At 36.2% G+C, this 22,775-nt stretch overlaps 1 protein-coding gene across 1 annotated transcript in view; it reads right to left on the bottom strand.

The window, feature by feature from the left end:
- The window catches only part of BTAF1 (B-TFIID TATA-box binding protein associated factor 1), a 90,228-nt gene that overhangs the window by 21,824 nt on the left and 45,629 nt on the right, over positions 1-22,775 (bottom strand). The window contains exons 15-25 of the mRNA XM_040254516.1: positions 16,837-16,941; positions 14,977-15,126; positions 14,548-14,687; positions 13,754-13,928; positions 12,231-12,434; positions 6,884-7,310; positions 5,424-5,614; positions 3,403-3,556; positions 2,875-2,984; positions 1,305-1,506; positions 40-188 (exon numbers count right to left, since the gene is read on the bottom strand). Of these exons, the coding sequence (XP_040110450.1) occupies positions 40-188; positions 1,305-1,506; positions 2,875-2,984; positions 3,403-3,556; positions 5,424-5,614; positions 6,884-7,310; positions 12,231-12,434; positions 13,754-13,928; positions 14,548-14,687; positions 14,977-15,126; positions 16,837-16,941 (2,007 nt within the window). The remainder of the gene's footprint in view (positions 1-39; positions 189-1,304; positions 1,507-2,874; positions 2,985-3,402; positions 3,557-5,423; positions 5,615-6,883; positions 7,311-12,230; positions 12,435-13,753; positions 13,929-14,547; positions 14,688-14,976; positions 15,127-16,836; positions 16,942-22,775) is intronic.

Genomic DNA, 22,775 nt, shown 5'->3' with positions numbered 1-22,775 from the left:
AAAACATTAAGTTCATAAACCAAGTTATCATCAACTTACCTCAAGTGGCATGAGTCTAATTAGTGTTGCAAAGCACTGTGTAGCCATGAATCTTACGCTGTCCGTCTGATCACTCATCCTTCCCAACACAGGCACAACTAAGAGTACAATATATGGAACGATACCAACATCCAGTTGTTCCATTACACCTGAGTAAGTTACTAAGGAAATTTCTAACTGGTTCCAGGGTAGATATTTTCATAAACAAAATGATACACCAAGACTGTGACTTCTAAAACAGTTCCTCATTGCTTACCTGTATTATGAGGGACTGACTATCCCTCAAGGTCTATGATTCAATTATAACAGCATTTATACAGGGTTACTCTTTTGTAAAAACTATGTAACTTTCTCAAGATTAAGATGATTTTTTTTCATCTGAGGAATGCTGGAGGAAATCTTTACTAAGATTTTTTTCCACAGAGAAATTCCTACAAGTTTCTAGAATTCACATATCAAAATAAATTGATTTACATTGCAAGCAAGGGAGCACAACTAAGTGTCTAAGATTAATTCCAATATTCCTACCAGGATCCTAACAACCCTGAGCTGGAGATAGCAGGTCCAGTGAGTTCAGTCCCATAATCTTTAGCATTTCTTTAGCTAGAGTTTCTACTGGTTTGATCTCTATCCATCTTTCTTGCTCTTAGACCAAAATATCTTTTAGGTATTTTGAGTTAAACAGTGTTCATGGATCTCATACACTTGGTAAAAAGCTTGTCTGTATATTTCTAGTTAATTAATCGTTTTGCCAGACAATCAATGAACAAAGCAAACATAGTAAATTTATAAGAACTACCTACATAGTATCTGATTAATACTGGGTTGGCCAAAAAAAGTAGCATAGCATCATACAGAAAAAGCACTTTTTTGGCCAACCTCATATTTAAAAATACACTGACTATAAATTTTTTGCTTATAAAAAGATCTCAAAATTAACAGTAGTTCTTTAATTTTTTGTGTGAATATTATAATAAAATATAAATACAGGTATAATATAATGCAATAAAAATAACACTGAAATAAAATGTGAAAAAGTAGTTTTTTGGAACAAGGCAGGTTGTGTGCACATTTGTTTTTGGTGCTAGGTTTTTTTGGCTTGTTCTCCTCCCACCCCCTAATCCTGACATGGCTTGCTCAGCAGTCAAAGTGTGGAGTCCTAACCACTGGACTGCCCTGTATATATCTGAATAAATTGTATTTTAGTCACTCTTAAATAAAGCAAATATAAATTCTGAGTAGTTTGTCAAAGTGAAAAAGGATACAGGCAAGTGCTTCAATTGCACCCTCTTGTTTGATATTGTCGTCAATTGCTCCCAGCCATGGAAGAACCTTCTCCAAAAATATATTCATTGTTTCCATGGTAGCTATTTTGCTCATGACGCCCACACAACGAGCAGCCATGTGCCTCACTGCAGTGCTGGGATACTGAAGGCACATGTAAAGATGAGGCAAGTGCAGTACCAACTAAAAACAAAAAGTTTAAGACAAGTCAGAAGACTCATTAGAGAATCTAATGTTTAAAATACAACTATAATGGCTCTTACTCAGAGGTTCTCAATATTCCAAGTGATGCTAAATCCAAGAATTATCTCCAGTTACCTTAAAACATTGTCAGAACATACTCAATAAAAATTTAATCTAAATCTACATTATTAGAATGCTTTTAAAAAGAATAGATGGGTGCAGAACTTCTCCCCTGTTGAATATTCTCTTAAGCATCAGGGAACACTCAATAGTTTCCAAAATTCGTAGGGAACACACTTGCACGATTCTCCTACTCAGGCTTGGAAAATGACACTACACATCATCAGCCACCTCCAAATCTGGCTTAGGTTTAAGTACATACTTTGTATTCACTGGGTTGGGTGATCCTGATTTTGTTCTAGGCACCATACTCTGGTAGTTATTTTCTACTTTAACTTCCTGGCTTTCCATACGCAATATAATCACAAGAGCATGACATATCCTATTATTAAATGTCTGATGCACAGAAGCCAGGATTAATGCTGATGAGAGTCAGGTACTTGCTCAACAAACTAGCCTTACTGTTCAACTGAATGCATCCTGTTTGATCATGGAGGGTGAGCACATGCAGATGAATTCTGCCCTTCTTTACTAATGATAAATTTGCAAAATTTAACAAGTAAAAGAATATGCTTTATTACTATATAAACGGAAAAGTTTCCCTCTACTCTCTCCTATATGAATATAGAGAATCGACGCTATGATGTAACCCTTTATGATGTTAAAAATTGCAGAGAGCTTCCTAATACAGTTACATGGAAAGAATAATATCAATACTTTATTCAGTGGAAAAACCAGATAATTAATTCTCTGGTTTATGTTCCTCCTCCCTCTATTCTAATTTTTTGGTGAGAGATATTTTAATAGTTAAAAAATAAACCCATGTTCTATCTTTGCCACTGACTAGTTTCATCTCAGAGAGGTAACTTCCTCCTTCCACTACATTTATCTAGGGAAGAGATTTTATCATCTGTATTCTGTTCTTGGACTGTATTATTCAGATGGTGCAGATGAACAGGGATGCAGCTTTCTTTTGTGTCTGCAGCTGGCTTCAGGGCATCAGAGCCCTGTTCCTACTGCCCTGTATTCTAAGCTCTCAGAGTGTTTTCTCTCATTCACGCACCCAGCTCTGCCTCAAAGCCTGGAAGAGTTAAGTTGTCAGGAAGAAGGAATCTAGTTATAGCATCTAAAAGAAAATGAAATCATAAGGGATGACATCATAGTTGTACTTTTCATTCAAGCCCAAGTCTTTCTAATAAGACTACTCATTTTATTAGGAAAAAAACTACACTTGCATTAGTTAGTTACCAGGGGATGAAGCGCAGAATCCATTGACACTGCTGCTGTTTCAAAAACTTGCAGAGAATTCACCAGTTCTTGGGCAGGGCCATCTCCCTTTTCCAAGAGGGACTTTCCATCTATTAAGATACATTGATTTAAGTGCATATTACCTTACAAATAGTTTTTCAAAATCCAGAGCTTACAAAAAGTCTTAGCACCCCCCAGCTACTGTGGGAGAGTCTCTTTTGCTTTATAATGTAAAATGAAATACAACATCCTTAATTTAACTGCTGAAGTGCTACTCCTAAAGAAGTGAAGAAGCTTAATATAATGATCCATTTCAAATCTCTTTCTAAATACATAACAGGAAAAGTTAAAAGCAAGAAAAGTATACAAAATGATATGAAAATCAATGTGTTTAACCAACCTTCTATTTAAAAACTTACCAGCTGGCCTGGGATAAACAGGCACAGGCACTGTTATTTTATAAAGACATATGTAATGGATATACACTGAAATCTGTTTAAATCCCAACTCGGAAAAATATGTACACACCAAAATTATGTATGTCGATTGTATTCCTCAGTGGGCCAACCATTGCATCCCAGAGATGTGGCAACTTCACTGCCATTTCACCACCAAAATGCTTCACTATAGTTGTCAAGGCAAACTCAGCTCCTCTCCGTTGTACCAAGTAAGGCTTCTGGGCCTAAAAATTAAATGTTAGGTGAAAACAAGATTTCAGAAAAAAGTATAATGCTTTCAAAATGTTATTAAGAGAATTTAAAAATCAGTGTTAAGAATTCAGTGTTACCCTTAACCAATGAAACAATTACTGGACATGTTATAACTATAAAACACCTCTCAATAAACTTACATAGGCATAAAATCCTGAGCTAGATTTTTACATCCAAAATAAAATACTTTTGGGGGGCTGGAGAAAAGAAATGGAAGAATACGTGCTGTTTCTAGAGATAGTCCTAAGTAACATGTTTTCTTCTTCTCCTCTCTATCCCAAAGAAACTTCCCATGACCTGCCCTTATTTATATTTGGTTAAGGGATAGCATGGCTTCCCTGATAGCTCAGTTGATGAAGAATCTGCCTGCAATGCAGGAGACCCCGATTTGATTCCTGGGGCAGGAAGATTCCGTAGAGAAGGGATACGCTGCTCACTCCAGTATTCTTGGGCTTCCCCTGTGACTCAGCTGGTAAAGAATCTGCCTGCAATGCGGGAGACCTGGGTTCGATCCCTGGGTTGGGAAGATCCCCTGAAGAAGGGAAAGGCTTCCCACTTCAGTATTCTGGCCTGGAGAATTCCATGTACTGTATAGTCCACGAGGAGTTTGCAAAGAGTCGAACATGACTAAGTGACTTTTAAGGGACAGACTATAAGCATCTGTTTAACAAGATTAATGTAACCTCATACTTAGCAATAATTTCATAATAATTAAATACAAAAAAAGTCCCCCCAGAAAGATACAATTATATTTTTAAGTGAAGGAACTATGCAAATCATCAAAGTATACATTTTTTATTAAAATTAACATGAGAATAATATAGTTAGTGAAAAAGTCTTCATTCACAGAGTATTTTTAAAGGAATACAGACAATAAGATTTTGGTTTAAAAAAAACAAAACTTAAAATAGGCCTATACTTTACAGAAATATATTAAACACATGTCTTTTAGCACTGATAGTTTATTGCTCAACTCAGGTAAGTTCCTATGTCTTGCAACCAGTAGAGCTACCTAGAGAATTCCACTGTTAAAAATGTGACTGTAAGATTTTTTCAAAATCAAACAGTTAAAATACATTTTTCTTTTTCTTTTTCAGCCACACAGCACAGTGTGAGATCTTAGTTCCCTGATCAGGGATCAAACCTGCAATGGAAGCATGCAGTCTTAACCACTGGACCACTAGGGAAGTCCCACCAAACATTTTTTTAAATTGTCTTTAAAAACTGTACTGTAGAAGTAGATCAATGGAATAGAACAGAAAGCCCAAGGAGATCCTTACATATAGGAAAGCAGGATATATAACAGAGGAGCCATCATCATCAACTACGGATGAAAAGATTCAATGTTGGGATAACTGGTTGTTCCTATGGGCAAATAAATTTAGATCCCTACCTCACATCACACACAATTAATAAATTTCAAGTTGACTAAAAGGTAACAAGTTATTTGACATTATAAACTTATCCTCTGAATGTCAACAGTAATTCCTCACACTGATAAGACTGAGAAAAGTGAGCTTTCACTATTACTTAACATCTCCGTAGTCACTGTTACAGGACTGAATTAGTTCATATTCATGAATGACTTATATACCCACTATGGAGAGGGTTTCTTGCTAGGAAGATAATCAGAAAACTAAATTGGTAAAAATAAGAAGCTTGAGAAATTTGAAGTTTGTAGTTTTTCTGAACTCTGTCACTGGAGTACTCCAAAATGTTATTAGCCCCAGTTCATTCATTTAAAAATATAATTCTAGAAGCTGATATGACAATTTAGCTCTCAATCTGTAAGAAATTTTGTTTTAAAATCAGAGTATTCAAAGAAGAAAAACTATTTACCTCATCAAGTTCAACAAGGAGGTTTCCACTACCTCCTGCAGGAAGATCTGCTATTTGAGCTTTGACAGCTTTGGGGGTAGGACCTCGCCTACTTGTGATAGCAAAAGCAGCTTTCTGGTGCCGATAGAGTGTAATTATACCCCGGTGCTTGGTGACAGTATGATGCATTCCATCTTTTTCAGAGTTGGATCCTATTAAGGAAAAAAGTCAAATAGTTCTTAAAGCATATAACCTCCAACCAAAGGTTTCCTGCTCCAAAAGATACAACACATTTTAAAATTGTCTTTTAAGCCTCAATTTTTATAGGCCAATGATATTTTCTCTAGACAATGAAATGATCACAAAACTCAGTAATTTGCAACATTAAGTTAAACATTTTGATCTGCATAGGACCATACTTAATACATCTAAGGTTGCAGAATCCTCTTAACAACCAGAAATATCTAATGCAAAGCTGACTGTACCTCCTTCTGTTAAAAGTACATTAATTCTTTAAAAATGAGTTATTGTTTCCAGGCATTAAAAAAAAAACACATTAAAAAATACTGCAAGTAAGTTCTCTTTAAAAAAAAAAAAAAAAGTCTATGCTGCTGCTAAGTTGCTTCAGTCGTGTCTGACTCTGCGACCCCATAAACAGCAGCCCACCAGGCTCCCTCGTCCCTGGGATTCTCCAGGCAAGAATAGTGGAGTGGGTTGCCATTTCCTTCTCCAATGCATGAAAGTGAAAAGTCAAAGTGAAGTTGCTCAAGTCATTTCCGACTCTTAGCGACCCCATGGACTGCAGCCTACCAGGCTCCTCTGTCCATAGGATTTTCCAGGCAAGAGTACTGGAGTGGGGTGCCACTGCCTTCTCTGAGTAACCACGAATTCAGAAACACCAACCAATGCAAAATATTGTTGCCTCAACTAGCCCTCAGGGAGGGGAATGGGAGGAAATCAGGACTAAGGCATGTGACAAAACATTGGTCCTTGAGACTAGACTACAAAGAGCAGTTACTACTTTACATATAAATTTTCTGGAGGAAAACAGAAAAGCTGTTTAAACACTATTTGATAACAGAGTCCACTCATCTCGTAAGACATGTACTAAATTAGAGAAAACAGAATTTTATAGGAAGAACTTTCAGTCACCATTGGATACAGTTTAGTTTTCTAGCCCTGTTAACAGTAAACCCTATAATGATGATCTTGAAAGAGAAGTTAAGGGTTAATACCTGTCTTATAGGATTTAGTCATCTTAAATGTGAGAACTTAAAGACCTCAAAGATATCAGGTCTTTTATAAAAAAACTTATGAGTTAAGAGGGCTGTGATTTTATTAGCAATAAGTGCAAATTCTCTCAATATGGTAAAAAGCTCCAACATAAACTGGATTTTGCTTAAATTACACCTGTAGATCACTGTAAACAAACTTAAATGGTTAATTCTTTCTCTACCCCAAATAAAGGTTTATATATATACCTTTAGAATTTTCCTGGCCACTTTGTGTTGGTACTGGACATGTGACAGAAGGAGTTAGATATGGGTCCACACAAAGTGAGCTACAGAGATTTTTAATAATTTTTGAATTGGGACAGGGAGTCCTTGTTGTGCACTGCTGAAGTAGTTTGGCCATCCATTGAGCTGCGTAGTTCTGCACTAGCGTATTCTCTTCTTTTTTAATTGTCTCCATTAATGGTTTTATAATAGGATTTAATTTCTCCGGAAGTTGCTGCAAGCTCACAACTGCACATGCAGCAAAAGTATGCACTCTCAACTGCAACACTTGCCACTCCTGGTTGGTCTCTGTAACTGTCATTTGGACCTGCTGTCGTTTACTATCTAACTGCTGTAATACTTGAGGATTTAAATTGAAGGATGATGTGACTTCATTAAAAACAGTAGTGACCTATTAAAGAGAGAAATCAAGAATCATTAATGACATCAACCCCAAGTAGCCTGTAAATTCTTAAAGGGAAGACAGCAAGCTTTCTGTTTCAATTGTAAATTCTACAATAACTAGTACATTTTAGTATTCAGTAAACTAAATGTCTAAAACCTTCCAAGTAAACTTTATTTTAATCTGACTTAATTTAACATTGTATTATACTTTTTTAAGAAAGACACAATCTCTTCAGAGACTTCTTATATTTGAGTGAAAAATCAACACATAATGCCCACATAGTACTTTGGTGAAATAACACTGAGCAAATATAAATCAATTATTTGAGAATGGTATAACAGTTGTTAATTCTTTAATTACCAAGAACTGCTTAAAGCTACAACTGTGGCATCAGACTACTTTACAAGCTCCATTAAAAGACTGTTCATTGTACCTTTTTAAAACAACTTAATGAGATGTAACTCACATACAGTACACTCAAAGTGTAAAGTTCAATGGTTTTTACTATATTCAGAATTGTACAATCATCACCACAATTTTAGAACATTTTCATCATCTCCAAAATAAAACTCAATACCTATTAGTAGTAACACCTCATTTCCTCCATCCTATGTAACCACTTATCTACATTCTATCTTCACAGATTTGCTAATTCTGGACATTTTCATATAAACTAATGTATAATCTTTTATGACCAGATTCTTTCATTTAGCATCTTTAAAGGTTCATTGATGTTTTAGCATGTATAATTACTTCATTCCTTTTTTTGGCTAAATATTATTATACTACATGGGTATACCATATTGGATTCTTCCATTCATTAGCTGATGAATGGTTGGGTTGGTTCCACCTTAGTTAATATTACAAATAACGTTGCTGTGAACATTTACATATAAGATTTTGTGTGCACGTTTTTAAAATTACCATTTAAAGATAGTATGATGGCTTACATAACAAAAATAGTCTTGTTTGATAATAACTGGAATCATAAAAGTCTCTATAAATGGATCCAGTCTGATCAATGTTGGTCAGAAAAGTCTGTAACATTAAAGAACCTAACTTTTTAAAAATGGATAACCCAATTTTTCAGACTTAGAAATGATCAATTTTCTTATGGGCAAGATTGATAATGCCAGACTTTTATTATGAGAAGCACAATAGACACACAGTTAAGATCTTCTTTTATCACTAAAACTATGAAAGACTTTAAGATCTTTTATCACTATAAAATATGAAAGATTTTAAATTGAGCTTTATCTGCTTGATTGTGATCTGTTCTCTACAAAGAAACATGATCATATACCACTTCTACTTCTAGCTTATAGTCTCCACTTTGCTTTGTCTGTTTTATGTGTTCAAGCTCTGCATAAGATTATTTGAAACAGGGTTTCACTACTAAGTTTAAAAACACTGTCCTAAATACACTATGCTTCTGTCAGTTTTCAATGATTATAGGCAGCTTAAATATGAGTAAAACCAATGTCTTTATGCACTCAAAAAAACGTTGAGACTAATGTGGGAGATACACAGGTAGACAAAGACAATATAACATTAAGCTAAGGTAAGTACAAGTTGCTGTGGTAGCACAAGGGCAGCTTAACTCTTCTCAGATGACAAAAGCAACGAAAGCTTGCTAGAGGCAGTTAACACTTACGCTAGGTTTTTAACCAACAGTTAAGTCTAGAGTTATGAGGACATCTTGGAAAAAAGAGTTGAGGTAGTGAGTGGGAAGTCGAGGCACTGTTCAAGGAACTGACAGCAGTCATCACGGCTTAAGCACAGGGCTTAGATGAAAGAGTGTCAAAAAATGAACTTGGGATGAGCACAGAGGGTTGAGGGTAGGGAACTTTTGGCAAAGGGAAGAGGTGTTCAGACACGGAATAGAGAATAAGTGAAGCAAAGAAAGTGAACAAGGCTGGTGTACTTTTGCAAGAGAAAAACTAACTAGGCTTAAGTGGAGGAAGTTTGAGGAGTAATGAGAAAAGAGATGGGGAGTTTAGAGGTGGTGTTGAAGGTAAGAAAGGAAAAAAACAAAATCAAGGAAAAAGAAAATAATGCTTTTTAAGTAGGGGAGGGATGTGTTCAGAATGGCACTAAGAACTTCACTAGTCTGGCACAGCAGGCAGGGTGAAATGAACCAGAGACTGCCTGGAGCCTTAGAGATGAGTCAGGACCTAGTCATAAAATACTAAGGCCTTTGACTGGGTTGTAGTGATGGAAACAGAGAAAGAATAAACACATGAAACTTTCTGAAAGGAAATGTTAACAAGATTTGAGACTGTGGATAAAAAGGGCTATTTTCTGTTAAAAAATAAATTCCAGTTTTGGGGGTGTTAAGTTTGAAATGACAGTGAGATATCCAAACAAAAATGCCTAACTGAAGAACATAAAAGAGCAAGAGAAGACAGTACAGCCCATGGATGAGAACTAAATTATGCGAATGGTGAGAGACACAGGAAGACCGTCAGAGGTGCTTGTTTCCGGCCGGTAAGAGAAAAATAGGAATGCAAAGAAAGATACAAATAACAACTCTTAGCCAGGGCCAAGATTAAACTTTAAAAACTGTTCTTCCCTCAAATATGCTCTTCTGGAGACTCTGATATCCTAGGTTAAAACCACTGGACTAAGGAAGTTGATGAAACAGAACAGTAGTTCCACTAGGGACTAAGAGGTCTGAATAAGAAAAGCTTTAAAAGGCCATGTAATAGCTTTAAAAAAATCTTGTCAGAAACACTAAAAAGGGACCCCAAGACCTTAAGGAAAATTTGAGATTTTATTCTAAGAAAGCAAAACATGGGGAAGGGGACGCAAAAAGGAGAATTTATATAAAAACAGTAAAGAAGACTGGAGCAATTTTAGCTTTTTCTCACAGGTGAGACCAAAAACAATTTCAACTATATTGTGGGGTTTTTTTTAATAAGAAAGGGGGATAAGAAATGAAATATGCTCCTTCACAGGATTAATTCAAGTAAAGTAGCTGAACTTCTGATTCTATAACTCAGGATGAACTCTTTCACACTACCTAACCTCAAAGACTTACTAAATACAAAGACACAGCAATGAAAACACTGCTGCTGGCATACAGAGACAAACAGAATGAACATCTTTTCAATAAATGACAATGAAAAAATTAGGTATCTATATGAAACAATGCAGTCTCTATTTAGCACTATGTATAAACATAAATATGGATGACTAAACATTAAAACTACAATGCTTTAGAAGAAAATGTGTGTGAATACCTTCGCCACTTGGAGATAAGAAAAGGTACCTTAGATCACAGAACACAATAACCATAAAAGAAAACAACTGATGAACTAGACTTCATCAAACTTAAAAATACCTGCTCATTCAAAGACAAAGCAAGCCTCATATTGGGAGAAAATGTTCTGAAAGCATCTATATGATAAAGGATTGGTATCTAAAATATATTAAAAAAAACTCCTACAACTCAATAATAAAAAGACAACCTACTTAAAAATAGACAAGAGCTGAACACACATTTTGGAAAGGAAAATCAACAAATGGTGAATAAGACATAAAAAAGTGTTACACTTATAATAGTCATCAAGGAAATGCCAAGTTAGAACCACAACGCCACTGTCACACAACCACCAGGAAGGCAGAAATTACAAGAAGTGACCATCACCAACTGTTGGTGACGATGTGGAGCAACCAAAACTCTCATATACTGCTGATTAGAAGGTAAAATGATAGAGCCACTTTTGGGAAACTACAATTTTTTTATAAAACTAAATAAACATCTCAGCCTATGACCCAGCAATTCTACTATGTATTTACCCAAGAGAAATGAAAACATGTCTTAAAAAAAGCTTATACAAAAATGTTTATAGCAGCTCTGTTCATAACAGCTGAAAACTTGGAGCAGCCCAAGTGTGCATTAAGAGAAGAAGGGCTTACACTTAATGTGGCATGTTTATACAATGAAAGAAAACTCAGCAATACAAAAGAATGAACTACTGATATATATAACATCACAGATGAGTTTAAAAAACATCATGCTGAAAAAGATCCTTACATTGAACAGCACAGAGTGTATGGTTCCATTTATATGAAATTCAAGAACAGGCAAAAGTAATCTATGGTGCATGAGAAACCAGAACGGGTTCTCTGAGGGTAGGAGATTGACTGGGAAGTGGGTATGGCACTGGCTGTATCTTGACAGAGGTTTGGGTTTCAAAGGTATACACTTCTGTTAGAATTCATCATATATTCCACTGAAGATCTGTATAATTCATAGAACATATTTTACCTCAAAGAAAGAGCAAATCCCCATAAAAACTAAATTTTAGTTAATGACACAAAGAAGAGCAAAAAAGGGGAAAACCCTGAATTTTAGTTGAGGTGTACTGATAGCTGTCTGCGACTTATTTAGAAATACATTAAAATATGGATTAATGGTTGCATACTGCAATTAATACATATATGATAAAGCAAATTTGGTAAAGTGTTAACTGGAATCTAGTTGGTTGGTATCTGAGTATTAATTGTATAATTCTCTTATGTTTGAATGTTTTCACTGTAAGTTAGGAAGGGGGAGAAGAAAATACTCAGAAACTTTTTTTTACCCCTATACTCTGCCAGTCTTAGGCAAAACTGAGAAATGATAAAAGGCAACCGATTTTTCTAATAAAGGTGTATTGGTTTGTCAAAGCTGAGATTTTTTTTAAAAATCCCTTCCCCATTCTCTTGTTTGAAGAAAAGTCAATACAATGAAATAACCTTTCCAAAGGGAATTTAATTCCATTAAAATTCCCACCTAATTACTCTTACTTTATTCTGAATATACAATAGGCTACCAAGCCACAAACAGATTCAACAAATCAAGTGTTTCTGTGGTAAACGAGACGCTGACAAATTTCTTATCTTATGCTCTAAAATCAAGAAAGTCACTTCTTTACTCACCAGGTCATTAGCTTGATCAATTGTAAAAACGTTGTTGTTTACTCTATTACCAACTTCAATATGTGCATCAGCTAATGATGAAATAAGCTGTTTACACTCATTTTGCATTCGTGTAAATGGAATGGCAATTTCATCATAATACAAATGTTCTGAAAGGGTATCAAGTAAACGTGGCTGCACAGCTAGGGTAACAGCTCTACACTCCTAAAATGTAACAGACAACAAATATTCAGGGCAAATATGTAAATGTAATTCTAGAAATGCATAATCTTCACTTGCAAACTACCAAGTCTAAATTTCTATTGTTTTTGAATCTATATTCTGTTATCTCCCAGAACATAGTTAGTTTCACAGAGAAAAGGTAACACACCCGAACTACTCTAAAATTTTAATATGAATGACTACAGAACATGCACATGGAACTATTACAATTCCATTAAATTTTCCACCTAATTACTCTTACTTTATTCTGAATTTATTCCAAGACAGATTTAAAAATATACAACTGTAAAAAGAAATCAGTCAGAAAAGAACACTTAGCATGCACTAAAAAATGTTATTTAAAAACTCATTAGATTTCTTAACAATTGAACCCACAGTTTCACATGCCATACTGTAGAAATGGATATATAATTTAAAAGCTACTCACCTGCCCCCAAATTTAACTAACCCTTCCCACTCTCTCTGGTTGTTGCCTGCCCCAACCAGAGGGGGAATGACCTCAGTGGTGAGCCATGAGGGATTCTGTGGGATCTGGGTGATCAGCCTGGGCTTCACAGAGTAAGTCCAGAGAAGCTCTGTGAGGGTCCAGAAACCGAACTGTCAACACTTGCTGCTGAGTCTGAGAGGCACAAAAACACAGCATCACTGCCTCTCCAGCACACCACGTCCTGCCTAAAAACAGATGAGCCTTGCTTCTTTCCAGAGGCAAAGCTGGGGTTTCAGTTGCAATAGAGCATGGCTCAATTACTTTTAGACACAGCTTTGACAAACTGTTAAGAGGCAGTAACAAGCAACTCTCACAGCAAGTGCAGACAGTTAAATTTCCAGAATTCCAGTCAATGGAATAAACAAAGCCAGCAGGAAGTTTCTTTGATTTACAGAAGCAAGTCTTACACAAAATCAATACATCTTACTAGAAGTTAAAAATTAAAGGGGCTGCAAGGGAATGGTTTATTTGGAAATACAAAGATTTGGGTTTAAATGTGCTGATTTTATTCTTCCTGTGACCAAAAATCTGCCCTTGCTACTACTCATACAAATGGACTTCTAGCTCTCAAAGCCTCTTATGTTTTGTAGTTCTCAGGTACAAAACTGGGGAGTTTAGAAAAAAGGCTAGGGTTAAAGGCAAATGAGAGAGAAACAATGTTTCAGTATAACTTGGAATACTTTTCTGTAAATGTTCAATTTTTTTTTACAGAGAAAATTTTCACTTTTCTGTTTGTAAAATACAATGAAAATAATTCTAATAGCTAATGGAACCTAGTTTAGATTGTCTTTTTTATTTGGGGGCAAAATCTTACCTTCTGTAAAGCAGCCCATTCACAGATTACCAAAGCTACACTAATTCTCTGTAAGGCAGATTTGGAGTTCAAATGGAAGAGTAGTAACTGGCCAAGGGATTCAGCTGGTTTAATTTCTTGGGTTACCACATTTACACTTGGATCACAAATACAGCAACAAAGGGCTCCTAACAACCTAAGAGGGAGAAAAAAAGAAGTTACTATAAAAATTACTTTATAAAATTATAAAATTACTTTATATAATTATAAAATTATTTTATAAAAAAGTTTCCCCTACTGAAGCTATAACTTTTCCCAGGGAAGACTTAACTCCTATCTTATCTTCATAAAAAAAAAATACAAATCCTTGGAGAAGGAAGTGGCAAACCACTCCAATATTTTTGCCTGCGAAATCCCATGGACAGAGGAACCTGGAGGGCATAAGCTCAGGGGGTCACAAAGAGTCGAACATGACTTAGCAACTAAAACAACAAAACAAACAAAGGAGATTTTCAGACCTGAAAACACAGTTATGTGGCCTAGATGTTCAAATTTTGTTGTGGACTGTGCAATTGTTGGGTTGCCTTCTGAAACAAATTTTAGTATCTGCCATTTAAGATGACTTCACCTAAGCTTAAATATTAAAGTATATGTGCACCAAAAAAATACAAATCTTATTTTTAAAACTTCAAAAGAATGAAAAATGTTTTCTTACTTTTTAATTTTTTTCTTACTCTAGTATGATGGAGGAAGGATTGACAGACACATGGGAGGAATCTTTCGGTTAAATGACTTTTGAATTTATGTATACTCACTTGGCTGCCATCATTCTGGCCCGCATAACAACAAAGTCCCTGGTGGTGGGGTCTTCCATGATGGTGTCTGCACCTGCAATGTACTCCTGAAGTACTTTACTCTGGCTTTGGCCCTGGCGTACCTTACCACCTGTTTTTTCCTAAGTGAATAAGCGGGGAAAACAATAATTAAAGATTTACCATTAAAATTTAATAGACAACATAAAAAATAATCTCATTTGTTACAATTCCACTAGAATACAGTTCTTTCACAAAACTTTAATGGATAAAAATTACTATGCATTTTGTCAAGGTTCCAATAAAATAGTTTTTCCTTCTGTTACAATAATAATATCACACTTATAATAAAGCAATACAGGTTTCTTAACAGTTACTGTATTAATAATTATGAATTGAACATACAAATACATTATGTACCTCTACACTTACTTTGGCTCTAGCTTTTACTTCCAGCAACATATTTAAATCAATAGGTAAATGAGAAGGCTGCATCATTAAGCAAAGCCACGCAGCCATCCAGGGACAAGCAGCCGCTACCACATACTGAACTGAAGCCTTGCTCAACAATTCCATCCAAACCTGAAGAATGAGAAGGGAACAAGAAAATGAAATTTTTCTAGCAAGGCCTAATAAAACCTAATACTTTTAGTGATACTGAATTGAAAAAAAAAGTAGGAAATAGCACAAAAATTAATTTTAAAATTCAACAAATAGGCTTACTTTGAAATACTGTTTTAGGGTAGATAAGTTTGTATACTAAAAAAAGTAATACAAAAGAAAGTTTTTTAAAAAAGAATACAAAGTATTTTCCTCAGTATTTTACGAAAATCATTTTTTTTAATACCCATAAAAAAAGTTATCAAAATTTTAGTAAATATCTGGAATTCTTTCTTTGTATCATAAAGCTCTATATGCATTCCTATATTCAATACATGCTTCAATACATAACAGCTCCTGCTAAATTTAGATAAGTAATACCCTTAGTATATGCTAGAGTAATATCCTAGTAATATCCAACATATCAGAGTAGTGAAAGTTACTCAGTTGTGTCCAACTGTTTGTGACCCTATGGACTTTACAGTCCATGGAATTCTCCAGGCCAAAATACTGGAGTGGGTAGCCTACCCCTTCTCCAGGGGATCATCCCAACCCAGGGATCGAACTCAGGTCTCCCACATTGCAGGCAAATTCTTTACCAGCTGAGCCACAAAGGGAGCCCAAGAATACTGGAGTGGGTAGCCTATCCGTTCTTCAGCAGATTTTCCCGACCCAGGAATCAAACCGGGGTCTCCTGCATTGCAGGTGGATTCTTTACCAACTGAGCTATGAGGGAAGCCTTATCAGAGTAATATACTAGAGTAATATCCTAGTATAAATTAAAAACAATGTAAATCTTGATTCATGATCTTACTCAATAAAGGACTTAAAAAAAATGTATTTTATTTGTTTATTTATTTATGGCCGTGCTGGGTCCTTGGTGCTGCAGGGGCTTCTCACTGAAGTGGCTTCAGGGCTCCAGAGCACTCGGCTCAGTAGCTGTGGCTTCCAGGCTCTAGGGTACAGGCTCAGTTGTGGCGCACAGGCTTAGCAGCTCAGAGGCATGTGGGATGCTTCCTGATCAGGGATCGAACCCAAGTCTCCTGCATCCGAGGTGGATTCTTTGCCAGTGTGCTACCAGGGAAGCTCTGAAGCACTTTTCTTGATGTCTAACATTAAATGGGCTAGGGCCACCATGTAGAAACACCACCAATGTTAACCCACAGCTGTTAACAATGAGCCACTTCAGAGGCCAATGATTCAAGACTACGTTAACAGGTATTAAAGGTACAACAGTGCCATTTCCTCCCATAAATATTATTAAACATATCAAGTGGCTATTCTTTATAGGTTCCAACACATATGACCAATATTCCTAAATAAAAGGAAAAAGTCCAAGTCTAAATTATGATTACCAATAAATCCCAAAAGATACTCTATAGGACAGATAAGCATCCTGATAGAAAGCAAAATAAGTGATGGAAAAAAGTTGTCTTTTCTTCCTTTTTAATTTTCTGTATTGAGGCTATGAAGAAAGTGCTTAAAACACCTGCCTACTGGGTCACACAACTAACCAGGACTTAAGCATTATAATCCATAAAAAGTCTATTTCCTTGCTCTCCAGACTATTCAAATGTCTTGGATGATTTCTAACTTAAATCCCTGATCAACAACTGTACAGAATTATGAAAAAAATTTTTTTACATCTACCAAGGTACTGGGAAAAGGAGTACAGATATATTCACCACATACCTTGTGAATGAGGTCCAGAATTTCCTGGCTGCTTTCTAAAACACAAAACTGAAATATGTGTCGAAGCATATCAGGAAGGATAGGTGTAAGCCAAGATGAAGAGTTCTAAAAACAAAAGCAAAATCAAAATTATAACATAATTCTGCAGTGTTAGCTTATTTTAAAAGTTTCAAGTCAAATAACAGAAGTACTACCATGAAAAGACTGTTATGACTTCATCGAAAACGTTCAACTGGTGATAAATTTTGACAAGATTTTGAGCAAAAACACCGTATTATTCCAATGATTTGGAGAAATTAAATGGCATACAGTCTCTACGAACCTGGAGAAAGTCTGTATGATTAACAACAATGAATTTTGCTTCTAATAAACTGAAATCATCCTGTATATGGGAGCAAGCTCTAACCAGTGACAACTCTTTGGTTTCACTGTGTATCACTGCTCTGTCAGGGAAATTTAATAAATGATCACACTACAGTTGTGCTGGATAATCAGCTTAAGTTGTATGTGTTCATCATTAATGCAAGAAAAGAACTGTGAGATGATATGCAATCTAGAAAATTCAACTTTGAGTTCACTACAAAATTAAAGCCAAAGTTCCCAATTTATTTTGGGTTAAGGACCCTCTGAAAATCAGGGAAAGACTATGCACAATCTTCTCTTAGAAAAATACACTTATCTACATACTTATGTATAATGTTTTGCTTTCAGCTTCAGGGATTTCCTTAAGCTCAGGTTTAAAACCTCAATCTAAGGAATTTCTCAAATCAAAAGCCCACCCAAATCAAGCAATCAAATGGTGCTTAACTAAATCGACTGTGTGCTCAGAATTGTAGAAAAGTAATCTCATGTTGTCTACTGCACAAATTACAAGCTCGCTGAATAAGAACTAAAAATTTTATTAACTAGTTCACAGTACTTAATATCACATCCTTCCACAATTTTTTAAAAATAAAAACTATGTTGTCTGGAAGAAAGCTAAGCGTAGAAGAATTGATGCTTTTGAACTGTGGTGTTGGAGAAGATTCTTGAGAGTCCCTTGGACTGCAAGGGGAGCCAACTAGTCCATGGAGATCAGTCCTGGGTCTGGAAGGACTGATATTGAAGCTGAAACTCCAATACTTTGGCTACCTGATGCAGAGAGCTGACTCATCTGAAAAGACCCTGATGCTGGGAAAGATTGAAGGCAGGAGGAGAAGGGGATGACAGAGGATGAGATGGTTGGGTGGCATCACCAACTCAATGGACATGAGTTTGTGTAAACTCAGGGAGTTAGTGATGGACAGGGAGGCCTGGCGTGCTGCAGTTCACGGGGTCACAAAGAGTTGGACACGACTGAGCGACTGAACTGAACTGTCTGGAAGAGACTGAAGAGAAATTTGGAAAATGTTTAACTGAATTTCCAGAAAGTGAGAAGGTCTAGGGATAATGCATAACTCGGAAAGCTACCTATAGTTCTCTTGCCAGTAGGAAACTAATAACCCTGGTCGTCTTTTTCTCACGTTCAAAATGGCTTGAAAGAAATTTAAAATAGACTACAAAATCATCAACTCGGGGGAGCCTACTCACTGACAGGGGATGCCTTAAAGAACTACTTTTCATTGAAAGGGAAAGGGACATTGGAAAGAAGAAAAGTTCTCCTTTCCTCAGCAGAGAAAACAGGCACAATTAGGAAAGCTGTAACAGCACTAAGGCAATAACTTAATATTACTCTCCTATGATTTCTTCTGATTTCCCCTGCCATATTTACCAATTCTCTTAATCCACCCCTAACCTCATCACTGGAAATCAAAACAGTTGCTTGTAGATCCCAAAGCCATACCTACAGATGAAGATGTTTTTCCCCCATATTAATAAATAGTGAATGTAATATAAACTGTAGTAGTCTTCTCAGGCTATAAACTTTGTTACTCTAGTAAATTCTACTTTATAATTATTTAAAAAACAACCAAAGGAATAAATGAATGAAAGAACACAGGGTGTTTTTACGGTAGAGAAACTATTCTGTAAGATATAATAATGGAAAGATCATCACACATCCGTGAAAATCAGTAAAATGAACATGCAACATCAAGAGTGAAGCCAAGGGAACTCCCTGGAGGTCCAGTGGTTAGGACAGTGCTTTCACTGCCAAGGGCCAACATTCAATTCCTGGTCAGGAAACTAAGATCCTGTAAGCAATGTGGCACAGCCTGGGAAAAAAAAGTGAAGCCTAATATAACTATGGATCGGTTGATACTGACATGTCAACGTTCATTCACTAACTGTAACATTCTGGTGTGTGACGTTGATGGTGGGAGCAGTTATTTGGGGGAGGGCAGGAGGTATAAGGATGGGCACTCTGTATTTTCTGTTTAATTTTGCTTTATAAAGTCAAGTCAATAAATAAAGAGGAAAATAAAATTTTAAAAATAAAGAGAAACCAAAAGCCCAACCAAACAAAAAATCCAACCCAGAATATGCAGGTCACTATCATCACAGGAACGAGTATTTTTAAAAATGCAGATTTCTCCAGCAACACAACATAAAGTCTGCCTAGCAGAAAACACAAGTTACAAAATAAAGCTGAGAAAACAGCTGAAGCTGTTCTATCTGAACAATTGTGCAAGCATCTCCTTTTAGGCATTGTTACAAAAAGTTACATTCTTCAGCTGTTAGTATTTTCTCCAAAAATCACTAAGTACAATTTGGCCCATCCAGAAACCACCTGCCTCTTGCAAATCTGAAAGTTGGTTCACCTGTTTTCATAAATTTTGTGCCTGTCTTCCAGGAGACACTGACTTAGGCAGGTAACCTAATGTTGCTTTATATTTATAGGTTTATTAAACTGAATTGGTTAGGAGTGGGGTACAGTGATGTTGGGATTTTCCATCCCAGAATTTTAAAAAATAGTTAGTGGACTTCTAGTATGCTACTAACTAGGAGTCTATTAGTCACAAATTTCCCTTCAAAGTCTGGAAAGTTTTGATGACTTCAGTAGTAGTTTGCTGCTGCTGCTGCTAAGTCGCTTCAGTTGTGTTAGACTCTGTGCGACCCCATAGACGGCAGCCCACTAGGCTCCTCTGTCCCTGGGATTCTCCAGGCAAGAACACTGGAGTGGGCTGCCATTTCCTTCTCCAATACATGAAAGTGAAAACTGAAAGTGAAGTTGCTCAGTCATGCCCGACTCTTAGCGACCCCATGGCCTGCAGCCTACCAGGCTCCTCTGTCCATGGGATTTTCCAGGCAAGTGTACTGGAGTGGGGTGCCACTGCCTTCTCCTCAGTAGTAGTCTAGCAGAGTATAATCCAAATTACAGAAAAATTCCTACCACAGACTGTTTACTTTACCAGGTTTAAATTAACTATAAGCTATACTACAACAACTCAAGTTATAATTCATGTTTTAAGAGGGCTTTAAAAAATATATTTTCGTTTATGTTAAATAATTGACACAGTATTAGCACTTTATGTCATTTTTATAATGAGGGTCAGATGGAGGAGTGGGCATCTGTGGGAATACTCAGGGGAATGACTGATACTTATTTAGTGTAAAGAGAACGGGGCAGTCTCTGTACAGCTCCTTTATTCAGACTGGTGTTCCGGCCTTCACTCTGTCTTTGTGGAACTCAGAACAAGGAACGCTAATGACAAAACTAAGACCGTCAGACATGTCACTACATTTACAAACTCAAGGTGCAACTCTTGCCCGTCTCCATCCCCTTGCGCTCAGTCCCTCAGCCAGACCAGTTTCCTTCCCCTCCCTCTTTAGTGCCACCATGCTCACTCCTGCTCCCAGAGTCTGACACATGCTCTTCCTCTGACTGTTACCCTGCTCTTCACCTGGTTAAATTCCATTCATCCTTCAGGTCTCAGTTTCAACTGTACTTTCAGCAAGACACTTCCTTGACCTTTACTCACCTCACTAGTAAGGACCCAGCAGCACCATCTGCTTCCCCTACCAGATCCTTACCTCACTATGTAATGATGGCTTTATAAAATGGCCACTATGTAATTATAAGCACTTGTCTAGTTGTCGTCTTCTGTCTTGCTTAGCTTCCTGTTTTAAGCTCTACAGAAGGAAACAGAACTTTTCCCTTACCAATCAGTATCTAGAAAATTGTAGGCGCTAAAATAACTTGAGCAAATCTACCTTGATTATGAGAATAATCAAAGTCACAAATAATATTTGGTAATATGGAAAATTTTCCACAATTGTAGGATTGCAATAAATCCCTAACTGGCAAAATTGACATATTAGGTGGGATAAGATCTTGCCAGCACCATTTTGCTATGCCCCCTCTTTTATCTTCCCACAAGCACACCCATAAAGTGTGTAGATGTCGAGGCAGGGCGGGGGGGGGGGGGAGCAGCAATCTGATTATCATTTACCATGAACACCTGATTCCTGTCAGTAGGTATCATTTCTATCACCATATCAAATGATATGGGGTTGCAGGGAAAAAAATCTGGAAAGAAGCTACAAAGTTATGAATCATACTGAGTTCTCAGCTCCTCTACTAATTTGGTCTGAAATCCTATTTTGGCCCACTGCCAAAAAACAAAACCCAATTCTATAATTAAACAACTCGTAATGCCTTGTTTTATTGTCCAAACAATATTTATTGAAAGTCAGATAAATATTTAAACTTTGCTCTCTTTTCATACCTTTATAAAATCTGACCAATACCTAATTATGCTAATGTTCTCAAATGCCAAAGTCTCAGTTAACTCTGTTTTTTTGGTCTTTATTCCCTTCTCTACATATGCATACATTAAATTATCTTACATCCTGGACTAAATATGCCCCCAAATTCCAAGTCAATCTCATGTATATCTTCATGCTAAATTTATAAGCATCATGCTAATGCTTGCCTTTCAAATAAAAATCAATACTTTTATGTACTAAAATTTTCAATGACTCAGAAGGTGACTCTGATGCAAACAGAATGGAAAAGCTTACCCAGTCAACAAAATATGGCTAAACTAGAGGTTAATGTCCAGAATATATTTTCCTAGTTGAGTTCTGACTAAAACCACTCTTAAAGACAGTGGTTATCAACACTAAGTAATCTAGACATTCCAGTAAAGTAATTCACAGGTAAACATATATATTCATGTATAAACCTGCATGAATAAATACAGTCTATAGAAAGTAAAATCAAGTAATGGTCTACATGGGAAGAGAACCTAAAAAAGTGAATATACATGTATGATTCATTTTGCTACACAGCAGAAGCTCACACATGATAAATCAACTAAACTCCAATAAAAACTTTTTTAAAAAAGGAAAAACAAATGATAAATTACTTCACTTTGTCAAGCTCTTAGTTCAGCAAAAAAAAAAAAAAAGTTACATCCTGATTTTAAGTCATTACCAAATAAAATTAATTTGGTTTGCCTAAGAGTTCTTATTTCATACTCTCTGAGAAGCCAGACTTGCTAATACTTTCACATGTTAACATGAGAGATAAAGACACAAGGATTAAACAATTTATCTTCAAAGATGCCAAGGTATGTCATAAAAGAGTCTGATACAAGAGATTTCAGGAATTTCCTGGTAGTCCAGTGGTTAGGACTTCATGCTTCAACTGCCCAGGGCCCAGATTCCATCCCTGGTCAAGGAATTAAGATCCTCCAAGCCATGTGGTGCAGGCTTTGAAAAATGTATACTATCATGTAAGAAACGAAGTGCCAGTCTATGTTCGATACAGGATACAGGATGCTTGGGGCTGGTGCATGGGGATGATCCAGAGAGATGATATGGGGTGGGAGGGGGATTCAGGATTGGGAGCTTGTATACACCCGTGGTGGATTCATGTCAATGTATGGCAAAACCAATACAGTATTGTAAAGTAAAATAAAGTAAAAATAAAATTAAAAAAAAAAAAAGAGAGAATTTATAAATAACTTATTAACTGTGGTTCTATACAAAAACATTTTAGAGACAAGCATATATGC

The sequence above is a fragment of the Oryx dammah genome, unplaced genomic scaffold (assembly GCF_014754425.2).
Source record: "Oryx dammah isolate SB20612 unplaced genomic scaffold, SCBI_Odam_1.1 HiC_scaffold_14, whole genome shotgun sequence".
NCBI classification, from domain to species: Eukaryota; Metazoa; Chordata; class Mammalia; order Artiodactyla; family Bovidae; genus Oryx; species Oryx dammah.
Note: the sequence above shows the minus strand (reverse complement) of the source record. Positions and strands in the feature narration are given on the sequence as shown.